The 15,058-nt window shown below is 54.6% G+C and overlaps 1 protein-coding gene across 2 annotated transcripts in view; it reads right to left on the bottom strand.

Annotated features, from left to right (window-relative positions):
* Positions 1-15,058, bottom strand: part of NEGR1 (neuronal growth regulator 1) — a 196,562-nt gene that overhangs the window by 82,157 nt on the left and 99,347 nt on the right. For both annotated transcript variants that reach the window (XM_059853533.1, XM_059853534.1), the window contains exon 3: positions 373-498. In XM_059853533.1, coding sequence (XP_059709516.1) covers positions 373-498 — 126 coding nt within the window. The remainder of the gene's footprint in view (positions 1-372; positions 499-15,058) is intronic.

The raw sequence follows: 15,058 nt of genomic DNA, 5'->3' as shown, positions 1-15,058 counted from the left end.
CCCAGAGCCAAGGACACCGCTGCAGCTCCAGCCCCAGAAGTGCAAAAAACAGAGAATGGAGAGGAGCAGCCTGGGAGGGTGGGACTGCAGAGCCTGGAGCTGGGTTGGACAATGAACCCAGCGTGGAAAGGGACCAGAGCTCATAAAAGGGTGAGAACTCCCGACCCAGGGTCCATGCTGGGTGCAGCCCTGGCTGGGCTCTTGCCCTGCCCAAGGTGCATCCTGTGATTTCCTTTCCATAAATCCCCACTTTATTGCTGAGACTCTGCCCAGCTCTGCTCCAGCAGCCTCCCAAGGCCCAGCCCAGCCCTCCCAGCCCAGAGCTCCCTCAGGGCACACGGGGGTGGCACAGCCCCGTGCCCGGGCACTCACCCGAGGGGGAGATGTGTCTCCAGGAGATGGAGGGCTCTGGTTTCCCCGTGGCCAGGCACACCAGGGTGACGTTGCTGCCCTCGTTCACCACGATGTCGCTGGAGATCCGGAATATCTTGGGAGAGACTGCAACGAGAGGGACAGGGCTGTCAGGGGGGCTGGGGGCCACCAGCAGTGACACAGCACACGCAGGGGCCCCAGGGGCACTGCAGAGCCTCCTCTGGGGCAGCCCTGGAGCTCAGCCCTGGAGCTCCAAACCCCCGACCCTCAGCAGCAACCTCCTGTGTGCCTGCAGAGCAGGAGCTGCAGGAGGGCTCCAGGGAGATGGGTGCTCCTGCTGAGCTTGCTCCTGGCAGTTTGCAGAGGAGACAAAATTGGCTTTTTCTGGTACTTTTAGAAATTAATGGTGCTGTTCCAGCCGCTCTGTGCGCACCTGGTGAATCTGAGCCGCTCACAGAGAGGACTCAACCACATTTATTTTGTTGTTTCCTCCTGCCTTGGGGCTTGCCCACACCCCTCACCCAAGTGCCTGCCCAGCTGGGGCTTTTCTCCCCCTGGTTTTGTTGTGTCCCAGCCCCAGTGCCCTGTCTGACCCCTGGCTGTGCCTGTACATCCCCTCGGGGCTGGAAATCAGCACTGCCCCGGGCAGAGCCCAGCTGGGTACAGGGCTCTCCCCTCCTGTGCTCCCCAGCCCTGTCCTGAGCAGGCACTGCAGAGAGCTGGGGCCAGACTGGCTTCAGCAAGCTGGGCATCCTCATTCCCAGAGCTCTGCACGTGTGAGCAAAGCCACTCAACCTCTGCGGGGGTATTTCTGCTAGCAGAGCAACCCTGTCCTCAGGGAGAGCTGAGGGCAAGGCTGAGCCCAGCTCCCCTGCTCCAGAATCCCAAACACCTTCAGGATCTGGGCTTCTGGGCTGCAGATTTTGGGCTTTTGGGCTGCATCCCCAGCTCCCAGTGCTGGTTTGATGTTTTTCCCAATTCCCTAGGGGGAGAGGGAGAGCCTGGGCTGCCAGACAGGCACAAACCCTCCCCAGGTTTTGCTGAAGCCACGAAGACCTGACCCACAAGAAATGTGCAGGCTTTTGCTGCATTTTGGGGCTTCCCACCGGGAACTTTCCAGTCTTTCTGAGGGGAGACTGGAGCTGTGACATGGTAGAAGGTGGAGAATTTTCCAGACTTACAGAGTGCAGATTAGGTGATTTCCTCTTAAGTACGAGCTTTGTTCCATTCCTAATTGACTGGGCTCTCCTTTAATCTGGGCTTTACAGCGAGGAAATTAAATCAAAGCTCATTGAAGATGTCTGTGAGTCTCGTTACAATGACACTGAGCAGGTCACAGCATAGATGCATTTCCAAAATGGAATTAGAAAAGGAATGAATCTGCGAGGTCCATTAATTAAAGCAACCCCCAAATAAGCAGGGAGCTGCAGCCCTGCTGCACAGTGTAATCCTGTCAAATGACAGAAGTGATACAGTCTGATCTGGGGCTGATGGCAAAGCCTGCATGTTATTATTGGCAGTGATTTCCCAGGAACATCGTCCTGCCAGGGATAGAAATTGGCTCCCACAGCATTTCTGGAGCCTCACAGTTTGAGACAAATCAGGATTTCTGCTGTATCAGTATGCTGCTAATTTTTCTGCTATTTACTGGCTGATAGGGATCATTACATTCAGATCACTAAAATCTCTGGAATTTATTAATTATGCCTCAAATACACGTGCAGCATCACAATGGAATGTTAATATTTATTAGGAATTAAAAAATGTTTGTTCTGCATCCGTATTTCTTCCCACACCTCCAAAGACTCTGGTCTAGGAGCAGATTTGGCATTTAAGATCTGCTCTGCTGAGCCTGGAGTGCACACTAAACCCATCACAGAGCTGCTCCCCACTTCAGCAGCTCCTGCCTCCCACCCAGATCACGTGGAGCTGTGAAGGTCAGGGGAAAAATTAAATAAAGCAGCAAATAAACATTTGTTCAGAAAATGGATTAACAGAAGGCCAGAGAAATGAGATAATAAACAAGGAGGAAAGAGGAATTGAACTCCCAAGTAAATTTGGTGCAGGGGTCCAGCATGGAGAGGGCTTTGTGGAAGTCTGGCTTTGTCTTTTTTAATGTTAAATTAAAACATCAATTTAATGTTAATGGTTTCAAGTAAACCCTTCCCTTTTGGCACAATGTTTTTAATCTAAACCTTCCCTTCCTGGACAGGTGTGTGACCAAAGGCTGGGGAGCAGCTGCAGGAGGAAAACTGAGAGAAGCAGGGACGTTGAGCCATGGGGAAAAAAGGCTCAGGAGGGACCTGAGCTCACCTGGTTCCAGGATTTACAGGATTGGAGCAGGTGGAGACCCCTTCTAAATGCAGCCCAGGGTGTTGGGAGGGGGCTGGAGCTGTTTGTCAGGGGTGGGACCCAGGGGGTCCTGGCTGGGCTGACAGCCCCCACAATTCCACAATTGATTTCAGAATTCCTCCATTCATTCCACAATTCATTCCACAGTTCCCCAATAAATTCCACAATTCTACAATTCCCCAATGAATTCCACAACGAATTCCACAATTCCACAGTCTCCCAATGAATTCCACAATTCATTCCACAATTCATTCCACAATTCCACTGTTCCCCAATGAATTCCACAATTCATTCCACAATTCATTCCACAATTCATTCCACAATTCCACTGTTCCCCAATGAATTCCACAATTCATTCCACAATTCATTCCACAATTCCACAGTTCCCCAATGAATTCCACAATTCCACAATTCCACAATGAATTCCACAATGAATTCCACAATGAATTCCACAATGAATTCCACAATTCCCCAATGAATTCCACAATTCCACAGTTCCCCAATGAATTCCACAATGAATTCCACTATGAATTCCACAATGAATTCCACAATTCCACAGTTCCACAATGAATTCCACAATTCCACAGTTCCACAATGAATTCCACAATGAATTCCACAATTCCACAGTTCCCCAATGAACTCCACAATGAATTCCACAATGAATTCCACAATTCCCCAATGAATTCCCCAGTCAATTCCACAATCAATTCCCTCCAGCAGCCCATCCTTGGCAGCAGCAGGAGCTGCCCAGGCCCTGGGGGTGGCTGTCCCCTCCCTCCCTGAGCCCCCAGGGCTGCAGGGACACCCTGGGGACCCTCCTGGGCTGAGCTGCCTGCTGGAGGGGCTGGAAGCAGCAGGGGAGCCCTGGCTCCCTCTGAGGGACAGGATAAATTGATTTCAGCAGCGTGGGGAATAGCTGGGAACCACTGCCAGGACACAGAAAACAGATTCTTGCTCTTCTCTTTGTGGCTTGGGCATAATAATTGGTGTTGATGAGAAATCCATGGAAAAATTAAACTGTGCTTATGAGGGTGATCAAGCTCCACTGCCACAAACTGAGAATCCTCAGCCCTCCCTGCCCCAAACCCCCCTCCCTGCCTCAGGGGCTCAGGGATTTCAGCCAGGCAGGAAAACCCCAAATTCCTGTTCTTTCCTTCTCCTGTTCTTCCCATTGTGATCAGAAGGACCTGGCCTGGCCTGGAAAACCACACACACAGCCACAACAGTCAAACCAGGGAATTATGGAATCATTGGGGCTGGAAAAGAGCTCTAGGAACATCGTGTCCAACTGTCATTTTGAGGGGGGAAAAAGGGGAAAACACAACAGGCAATCAAAGGAAAGATTTAAGGAAAAGCCCAAGCCCAGTGCAGGATGCAATGGAATAGTTAAATATCATTAAAATGGCTCAAAATGTCAGGATTGCAGAGAATGCCCCCAAAGGCTGGGCTGTGCCAGGCTCACTCTGTCAGGTGAAAATCCTGCAAAATCCAGAATTGCCATCAAGGAGCTGCTTGGGGGCTCCCAGAGACAGGGAACCACTGCAGGGGTGAAGCCTCTCTGGGTTCACCAAGGGCTCCAAGCTGTTTGTGGGATGAAATCCCAGAATGGGCTGGGTGGAAGGGCCCTCAGAGCCCACCCAGTGCCACCCCTGCCATGGCAGGGACACCTCCCCCTGTCCCAGGGTGTCCCAGTGTCCAGCCTGGCCTTGGGCACTGCCAGGGATCCAGGGCAGCCCCAGCTGCTCTGGGAATTCCATCCCAGCCCCTCCCCACCCTCCCAGAACAATTCCCAATTCCCAATCCCCCATCCAGCCCTGCCCTCTGGCAGTGGGAGCCATCCCCTGGGTCCTGCCCCTCCAGCCCTGGTAAAATAAATCCTCCCCCTGCCTGGCAAACCCAGGCACTGTTTCCATGCTCTGCCCTGGAAACAGCCCTGATCCCCTGAACACTGACTGCCACACCCCAAATCCCTGGTTTTAAACTAAAACCAACCCTAAACATCTCCAGGAATTATTTCCAGCAAACTCCTTTGTATGGTTACACATCTTGCCTCCTAAGCATCGACCATAAAAAAAGATAACTGTGCTTTGGCTAGTAACATTTTTTATCAATACTTACTGAAAACTGCTCCATTTTTTTATACTTTTTTATATTTTTTTCATTTCATACTCAGATGAGCTCAATATTTACAGAGCAGGGAAGTGCCCCACCACAAGCACCCATTCCAGAGGGTGTTGAGCTCAGGTTTACATCAGGAGAGCTTTTCCAGCAGGAGCCCCAGCCCGTGCTGGCAGCAACCCTCCCCTGTGACAATCAGTCACCAGCGGGGACAGCTCCCGGCCCCCTTGCTTTGCATTTCCATGATTAGTTCCTCCAGGCACTTTGATTGAAGAGCCTTGCCTAAAGGTCTCCACCTCCTGCTAATTAAACACAATTCGTCTCAAACACAGCAGCTTTGGCAAAGTGGGGCTGAGGAAATAAATGATGGGTGGGCTGGGAAGAGAAATGGTTTCATCTCCAGCCTTCATTCATTTCCAACTCCTGCCAGCGCCGAGGCGTGACACGAGGTCTCACAAAGTGGCACTTCCCTGAGTTTGGGAGGAATCCTCCCCCTCCTGGCCATCCCGGCAGTGACCAGCATCTCTGTAAATTCCTGGGGCACGCTGCTGCTCAGAACTCTGTCCTCACCTGTTTTCTGAGCGCAGCTGAGACCGGCCGTGAGCGGGAAAGGAATGGTCCTGCCTGGGAATTCTGGGGCACTGGATCTCACTGCAGGGACACCTGAGCCTGTGGCTTGGGGCTCTCCACCCTTCCTCCTGCCAGGGCAGCTCACCTGTCCCACTGGGACACTCCTGGGATGCTCACCTGTCCCACTGGGACACTCCTGGGATGTTCACCTGTCCCACTGGGACACCCCTGGGATGCTCACCTGTCCCAGTGGGACACTCCTGGGCAGCTCACCTGTCCCACTGGGACACTCCTGGGATGCTCACCTGTCCCACTGGGACACTCCTGGGCAGCTCACCTGTCCCACTGGGACACTCCTGGGCTGTTCACCTGTCCCACTGGGACACTCCTGGGCTGTTCACCTGTCCCAGTGGGACACTCCTTGTCAGCTCACCTGTCCCACTGGGACACTCCTGGGCAGCTCACCTGTCCCGCTGGGACACTCCTGGGCAGCTCACCTGTCCCACTGGGACACTCCTGGGCAGCTCACCTGTCCCAGTGGGACACTCCTGGGCAGCTCACCTGTCCTAGTGGGACACTCCTTGTCAGCTCACCTGTCCCACTGGGACACTCCTGGGATGCTCACCTGTCCCACTGGGACGCTCCTTGTCAGCTCACCTGTCCCAGTGGGACACTCCTGGGCAGCTCACCTGTCCCACTGGGACACTCCTGGGATCTTCACCTGTCCCACTGGGACACTCCTGGGATGCTCACCTGTCCCAGTGGGACACTCCTGGGATGTTCACCTGTCCCACTGGGACACTCCTGGGCAGCTCACCTGTCCCAGTGGGACACTCCTGGGATGCTCACCTGTCCCACTGGGACACTCCTGGGATGCTCACCTGTCCCACTGGGACACTCCTGGGATGCTCACCTGTCCCAGTGGGACACTCCTGGACCACAGAGCCCGAGGAGCAGGAGGTGCAGCTCAGCTTTTCCCACTCCCTGGAAAAGCTTTCAGACACTCCACGAGCTCCTTTCAGCGAGCAACACTCTGCAATCAAAGCTCTGCCAACTGTTTAATCATGGAAATGGAGCCAAAAAGTTACAAAGGGCAAAAATAATGATCAAAAAAGCAACCTCCTGGTGGCTGGAGCCAAAGCCCTCCCAGCTGGGCACTGATTGCTGGCTGAGCAGGGCCCCATTGCTGGGGCTCGTTAATGCCCAGGGCTGGGACAGGGCTCTGGGGAAGCAGGGATGGCATTCCAGCCAGCCCCAGCAGAGAGGGGAGGCTGTGAGTTGTGTCCTGGGCTCTGGGGAAGCAGGGATGGCATTCCAGCCAGCCCCAGCATGGAGGGGAGGCTGTGAGTTGTGTCCTGGGCCCTGGAGAAGCAGGGATGGCGTTCCAGCCAGCCCCAGCAGAGAGGGAGGCTGTGAGTTGTATCTGGGGCTCTGGGGAAGCAGGGATGGCATTCCAGCCAGCCCCAGCATGGAGGAGAGGCTGTGAGTTGTGTCTGGGGCTCTGGAGAAGCAGGGATGGCATTTCAGCCAGCCCCAGCATGGAGGGGAGGCTGTGAGTTGTGTCCTGGGCTCTGGGGAAGCAGGGATGGCATTCCAGCCAGCCCCAGCATGGAGGGGAGGCTGTGAGTTGTGTCCTGGGCTCTGGGAAGCAGGGATGGCATTCCAGCCAGCCCCAGCATGGAGGAGAGGCTGTGAGTTGTGTCTGGGGCTCTGGAGAAGCAGGGATGGCATTTCAGCCAGCCCCAGCATGGAGGGGAGGCTGTGAGTTGTGTCCTGGGCTCTGGGGAAGCAGGGATGGCATTCCAGCCAGCCCCAGCATGGAGGGGAGGCTGTGAGTTGTGTCCTGGGCTCTGGAGAAGCAAGGATGGTTTCCAGCCAGCCCCAGCATGGAGGGGAGGCTGTGAGTTGTGTCTGGGGCTCTGGAGAAGCAGGGATGGCATTCCAGCCAGCCCCAGCATGGAGGGGAGGCTGTGAGTTGTGTCCTGGGCTCTAGGGAAGCAGGGATGGCATTCCAGCCAGCCTCAGCAAAGAGGGGAGGCTGTGAGTTGTGTCCTGGGCTCTGGGGAAGCAGGGATGGCATTCCAGCCAGCCCCAGCATGGAGGGGAGGCTGTGAGTTGTGTCCTGGGCCCTGGAGAAGCAGGGATGGCATTCCAGCCAGCCCCAGCATGGAGGGGAGGCTGTGAGTTGTGTCCTGGGCCCTGGAGAAGCAGGGATGGTGTTCCAGCCAGCCCCAGCATGGAGGGGAGGCTGTGAGTTGTGTCCTGGGCTCTGGAGAAGCAGGGATGGCATTCCAGCCAGCCCCACCAAAGAGGGGAGGCTGTGAGTTGTGTCCTGGGCTCTGGAGAAGCAAGGATGGTTTCCAGCCTGCCCCAGCATGGAGGGGAGGCTGTGAGTTGTGTCCTGGGCTCTGGAGAAGCAAGGATGGTTTCCAGCCAGCCCCAGCATGGAGGGGAGGCTGTGAGTTGTGTCCTGGGCTCTGGGGAAGCAGGGATGGCATTCCAGCCAGGCCCAGCATGGAGGGGAGGCTGTGAGTTGTGTCCTGGGCTCTGGAGAAGCAGGGATGGCATTCCAGCCAGCCTCAGCAAAGAGGGGAGGCTGTGAGTTGTGTCCTGGGCTCTGGGGAAGCAGATATTGCTTTCCAGCCAGCCCCAGCATGGAGGGGAGGCTGTGAATTTTTTCCTGGGCACTGGCACAGGCTGCCCAGAGAAGCTCTGGCTGCCCCTGGAATGCCTAAGGCCAGGTTAGATGGGGCTGGAGAGGAATGGTCATAACTGTGAAAATAGTCAAAGGCTGAAATAATACAGGATTTTATCTGGTAAAACCAGTGCTGCCCTGGACTCATTTCATAGCCTCACTAGGGCGAGACAAGAAGAGAGGAGTTTACCCAGGGTGAGAAAGGGACAGCTGGGTGGGACAGGATGCACACTGGGCAGTTAAACAGAGCCTGGATAAAGCTGAATAAACCAGTCTGAACACCTCCAAAAGCTCCTGGTCCCAGGAAGCTCCTGAAGGTCTCTGTGATTAAGGAGCTGCAGAGTAAGGGAGGCCAATGAAATACCAGGAAACCCCATAAATATCCCAGCACACGGATCCCAGCAAACCCCATAATAATCCCAGCACACAGACCCCAGCAAACCCCATGAATATCCCAGCACACAGACCCCAGCAAACCCCATAATAATCCCAGCACACGGATCCCAGCAAACCCCATGAATATCCCAGCACACAGACCCCTGCAAACCCCATGAATATCCCAGCACACAGACCCCAGCAAACCCCATAAATATCCCAGCACATGGATCCCAGCAAACCCCATAAATATCCCAGCACACAGACCCCAGCAAACACCTCCACCCTGCCCAGGCTGCCAAAACCAGCCCCAGCCCTTCCCTCCTCCTGGGCCAGCACCCCCAGGCCACACTGGCCCTGCTCCTCCTTCAGGTGTCCAAAAGCTGCTGTAATTCCATAAGGACACACACATTATCCCCTTAAAACCCCACTGCTCCCCTTTCCAGCCCAGCCTAAATCCCACAAGGTTCGATTTCCAGCCAGCAGCGAGAGCACCACTGTTTGCTCAGCCAGAAAAGCAATAAAATGTAATAATTCAAAATAAACTCGGATTCCCCTTCCTTTATCCTGGCAGACAAAGGAGGAGCTGCACCCAGGGTGTGCAGGCTGCTGGCTGCTGAAGGGGCTGTGCAGGTTTGGAGTCAGAAAACCACGGAATTATGGAATATCCTGGGTTGGAGGGGCCCCCATGGATCATCAGTCCCAGCCCTGACCCTGCAGAGACACCCCAACGATCCCACCCTGTGCTCCTGGAGCTCTGGCACTGCCCAGCACCCTCTGGGGGAAGAACCTTTCCCCCAAATCCAACCTAAACCTCCCCTGGCCCAGCCCCAGCCACCCCTGTCCCTGTCCCAGAGGCTGGAGTTTGTCCACTCAAACAGGCATGTACAAATTCTAAGCACAAATTCCAACGTGGGCAAAGGGATTTTCAGTGAAGGATTCCTGCCACAGAAGAGGTGCCAAGAAAAGAGTTCTAGACTGGAAAATTAGAGGTAAAACCTCATCACTGCTCCTTACAGGCAAAATGAGAATATTAGAGGGTTGTGACAGGTAAACAGTGATATACCTGTTGCTGCTCATGCTGTCACAGGAGCTAAATAAAAGAGCTGTAATGATTTGAGATGATTTCTTGTAACTCTGCATTTTTCCTTTTGGAGAACTCTGCGGGTTCAGTCTCTCTCCAGCGAGCCTGAATGACAGATTTACATCGTATTCCCAAGACAGTTATTAAAATAATTTCCCTTGACAGTTCTCTGGCTGCATCACTCCCCCTTCTCTGTATCCCAGCCATATGGCTCTGCTTACTTCCCACTTGGAGTGCCGTGCTCTGATGTGAAAAGCAGCTCCTGGTCCTTTCCTCTCAGCCCCAGCTCTCTCTAGAGCACAGCCCCACAGAACACTCCCAGCTAAAAGGGACCCCCAGGGACCCCTGACTGCAATCCTCAGGGAATTCCACCACGGAGCTGCTGCAGGGCTGGAGCCCCTCTGGAGCCAGGCTGGGACACCTGGGGGTGCTCACCTGGAGAGGAGAAGGATCCAGGGAGAGCTCAGAGCCCCTGGCAGGGCCTGGAGGGGCTCCAGGAGAGCTGGAGAGGGACTGGGGACAAGGATGGAGGGACAGGACACAGGGAATGGCTTCCACTGCCAGAGGGCAGGGCTGGATGGGAGATTAGGAATTGGGGATTATTCCTGGGAGGGTGGGGAGGGGCTGGGATGGAATTCCCAGAGCAGCTGGGGCTGCCCCTGGATCCCTGGCAGTGCCCAAGGCCAGGCTGGACACTGGGACTGGAGCACCTGGGACAGTGGGAGGTGTCCCTGCCATGGCAGGGGTGGCACTGGGTGGGCTCTGAGGGCCCTGCCATGGCAGGGTGGCACTGGGTGGGCTCTGAGGTTCCTCTCAGTCCAGCCCAGCCTGGGATTTTGTGAACCTGCAGCTCAATTACCAACTCCCTGTGGATGTCACCACCTGCCCTGTCCCTTTCTCCTCATCTCACAGGGAAGGGACCCCACCCTCCCCAGGGTCCCTGGGATCCTGATGTGATTTCCAGTGTGAAGCAGCTGCTCCTCCCTGTGAGAACTCCCTGAGAGAATCCCCTGCCCTCGGGATGGACCCTTCCCCTTTGGGGCTGGCTCAGACAGAGGAGGGAGGAGGCACGGACCCTGCCCAGCCCCAGCAGAGCCTCTCCAGCTGCCCTCTCCTGAGCTGTGCTGCTGCCCCGGGTGCTGTGCACAGCCTCCCTCTCCCTGCTCACGGGCTGCTCCTTCCCTCGGCTGTGTGTTTGATTTCTCCCCGAGGCTCCTGTCTGTCCTGTCCCTGTTGGATCCCAGCTCACTGATCCCAGAGCCCCCTGGAATCCATCACTCGGCCTTTGCAGCCCCAGTCACAGTGCTCCCACTTTGGTGTCACTGGCTAACTGCAGAGGTGTGATCTCGGGTGCATCACCCCATCCATGCCCTGGAATCCCTCTGAGCCCCCTGGGATCCCCAGGGCCCCTCCAGGCCCCTCTGCACTGCCGGAATCCAGACATCCCTTGGCTGTCCTGGGCTGCCAGGACCCTGCCTGGGGGCTCAGAGACCCTGGCACAGAGCCCAGCACCCCTGGGACTTTGATTGTGACCCATGGAAAAAGTTACCAACCTTACATGAGGATCTGCAAGCCACGAAAGCATAAGTGGAATAAGAATTGGTTTGTCATGGGGTGGAAAATAGATTTTTTGGGGTTTTTAGAATGGGGGTTCAGGGGGCAAGATGGAGGGATCTGAGCGTGTCCAGCCTTTCTCCTTCTTCTTCTTGGCCTCCACCTTCTGCTGTGCTGGTGGCACTCTGGGATGGGTTTGGAGTAGCAGCTCACTGTCCAACACAGGTGATGGGTGTTGGGAAGTTATTGCAAATATTGTACAGGTGGTTTTTGGTATAAAAGATAGCACTGCCCCAGGGCAGGCAGTGCTTCTGTCTGTCCTGCTGAGCGACCTCAGCTAGACAGGAGAAAGAATTTTAGAGATAAGGAGCAATAACAACCTTGAGAACGAGAACTGAAGAGCTCTGACTCCTTCAACCACTGGGCTGGGAAAAGACACTGTCTAACCCACCTCAGAGTCACTGAGAGCAGCAGAGCCCCGAGCCTGCCCGGGCAGTGGCTGGTGGTCATTCCCCCGGTGATATTTGGAGCAGCTGTGCCCCCACTTGCAGCCCTTTGGTCTGGCTGTGACCAATTTCTGGACAGGCAAGGCAGGGCTAGCTGTGTTTGCCTCAGCCCAGCGTGGGGATGGGGCTGCTGTGTGCTGTCAGCCCCCCCTGGGAGGGAACTTAGGTGGGCTTTGGTGGGCCAGCACTAAAGGAGTGAGGCTCAGCCAGCCCCCGTTGCCGTGGGATGGTTTATGAGCTGATGGCTCTCTGCCTGTCCTGAACACAAATATTCCTGAGCAGGTTTCCACTCCTCCCTCAGTCCAAAGGAGGACAGGCTTCTTCCCTGGATTCAGTCAGTGCATACAAATGCATTCAGTATTTATTTTTGTTCTCACTACAAAGCCTAGAAATTAGTAATGATTATCTAACACTGAAACCTGGAATTGCTTTCCACATATTAATTCCTCCTCTCGAGCTGCTGCAGCGCTGCCCCGTCCCACGGAAACGCGTGGGGAGTGGTGTGATTTAATCTTCCTGACACTGCAGTGACACGGGGACCGCTGGGATTAATGGGGATTAATGGCTTATTAATATTCATATTCCACAGACAGTTAGCCCCGAATTGCCATGGGCCTGCTGCCTGCCGCAGCTCGGGGTGCCTGGCCAGAGACAGGGCTCAGAACTCTGCCCTTATTTCCCTGCAGGAAAACGAGCTGGGTTCCAGGTTCTTCCCCAGAGGGAGCCAGCCCGGAGATGCTGATGGGGTGGCTCCGTGCCTTTCGCCGGGAGAGCGGCGCTTTGCAGGGCATTGTGCGGCTAAAGCCCGGAAAATTGGGATTTTAGCGGCCCGGGGGAGGTGAAGGGAGAACCGCAGCTCGCTCGCAGGGCGCTGGAGTGACGCTGGCCAGGAGAAAACCATCCCTGGTTATCAGAGAATTGTCCAGCCTGGAATGGCAGCGGTGGGTCCAGCTCTGTCCCCTGCTCGGGTGACAGACGCAGCCCGATGGCACAAACCCGTGCGGGTGAAGCGGGCACGGAGCCTGCCCGCTGCCCCTGGGAATCACAGGGTGTGAATGGCCGGGTGTAAATTACAGGATATAAATCACCAGGTGTAAATCACCGGGTGTAAATTACAGGGTGTAAATCCCCGGGTATGAATGACCCTGTCACTGGGGACTCCAGTAACGAGGGACAAATCCAATCTGCCCGATCTGCCCCGGCAGCCAGAGGGGCTGCTGGGCTGAGCGCTCCAAACCCTGCTTCATTAGGGGCTCGGTGCCCACCTAATGCCCCTGATTAATTAGGGGCTTGGTACCCACCTAATGACCCTGATTAATTAGGGGCTCGGTGCCCACCTAATGACCCTGCTTCATTAGGGGCTCGGTGCCCAGCTAATGCCCCTGATTAATTAGGGGCTCGGTGCCCACCTAATGCCCCTGCTTCATTAGGGGCTCGGTGCCCACCTAATGACCCTGATTAATTAGGGGCTCGGTGCCCACCTAATGACCCTGCTTCATTAGGGGCTCGGTGCCCACCTAATGCCCCTGATTAATTAGGGGCTCGGTGCCCACCTAATGCCCCTGCTTCATTAGGGGCTCGGTGCCCACCTAATGCCCCTGATTAATTAGGGGCTCGGTGCCCACCTAATGCCCCTGCTTCATTAGGGGCTCGGTGCCCACCTAATGACCCTGATTAATTAGGGGCTCGGTGCCCACCTAATGCCCCTGCTTCATTAGGGGCTCGGTGCCCACCTAATGACCCTGATTAATTAGGGGCTCGGTGCCCACCTAATGACCCTGCTTCATTAGGGGCTCGGTGCCCACCTAATGCCCCTGATTAATTAGGGGCTCGGTGCCCACCTAATGACCCTGATTAATTAGGGGCTCAGTGCCCACCTAATGCCCCTGATTAATTAGGGGCTCGGTGCCCACCTAATGCCCCTGCTTCATTAGGGGCTCGGTGCCCACCTAATGCCCCTGATTAATTAGGGGCTCGGTGCCCACCTAATGACCCTGATTAATTAGGGGCTCGGTGCCCACCTAATGCCCCTGCCTAATTAGGGGCTCGGTGCCCAGCTAATGCCCCTGCTTCATTAGGGGCTCGGTGCCCACCTAATGCCCCTGATTAATTAGGGGCTCGGTGCCCACCTAATGCCCCTGCTTCATTAGGGGCTCGGTGCCCAGCTAATGCCCCTGCCCTGGTCCTGCAGGGCAGCTCTGTCCATTGGAGGGGAGAGCGACAGCAGGGGTTTCTCTGTGCCAGGGGGCACCCAGAAATTAATAAATTAACATGTAAATAAATAAAATCTCTGTTCTCTGTGTCGGGGCACCACAGCCTGGGCACCCAGAAACTAATAATATAAAATAAATAAATAAATAAGTAAAATAAGATCTCTGTCCTCTGTGCCAGGGCACCACAGCCTGGGCACCCAGAAACTAATAATATTAAATAAATAAATAAATAAAAATCTCTGTTCTGTGTGCCAGGGCACCACAGCCTGGGCACCCAGAAACTAATAATATTAAATAAATAAATAAATAAATAAATAAATAAATAAATAAATAAATAAATATCTCTGTTCTCTGTGCTGGGGCACCACAGCCTGGGCACCCAGAAACGAATAATATAAAATAAATAAATTAAATAAATAAATAAAATCTCTGTTCCCTGTGCTGGGGCATCATGGCCTCAACACCCACAAATTAATAAATGAATAAACAAACAAACAAACAAATAAATAAAATCTCCATTCTCTGTGCCAGGGCACCACGGCCTGGGCGGCCAGAAATTAATCAATGAATGAATGAATAAATAAATTAAAAAAAATCTCTATTCTCTGTGCTGGGGCATCATGGCCTCGATGCCCACAAATAAATAAATGAATAAATAAATAAAATCTCAATTCTCTGTGCCGGGGCACCATGGCCTGGGCACCCAGAAATTAATAAATGAATGAATAAATAAACAAATAAATAGAATCTCTCTTCTCTGTGCTGGGGCATCTCAGCTTCAGCACCCAGAAATTAATAAATGAATAAATAAAATCTCCATCAGTTCATGGTAATTGAAAGTTCAAAGCACTCAGCCCCTTCTGGGGGCCAGCATTCCCCTGGGACACAGTGGCAGAATGCCAGGAGCCTCGGTGGAGCTGGTTCAACTGCGCCTTGTGCCCTCTGCACAGGAACTCCATCGGGAACTACTCAGTGTGATCCGTGAGGAGGGAGCCACAGGCCAGCCCGAGGGACCCAAAGGGAGGGAGGGAGCCCCAGCCTGCTGCACACACAGCTCCTGGGAACCCCAGAGTCACGGGATCCCACACGGATTTGGGCTGGGAGAGACCCCAGAGCCCACCCAGTGCCACCCTGCCATGGCAGGGACACCTCCCACTGTCCCAGCCCCAGTGTCCAGCCTGGCCTTGGGCACTGCCAGGGACACAGGGGCAGCCCCAGC

The sequence above is a fragment of the Haemorhous mexicanus genome, chromosome 9, assembly GCF_027477595.1.
Source record: "Haemorhous mexicanus isolate bHaeMex1 chromosome 9, bHaeMex1.pri, whole genome shotgun sequence".
Taxonomy (NCBI): Eukaryota; Metazoa; Chordata; class Aves; order Passeriformes; family Fringillidae; genus Haemorhous; species Haemorhous mexicanus.
This window is presented reverse-complemented; position numbering and strand designations above follow the sequence as displayed.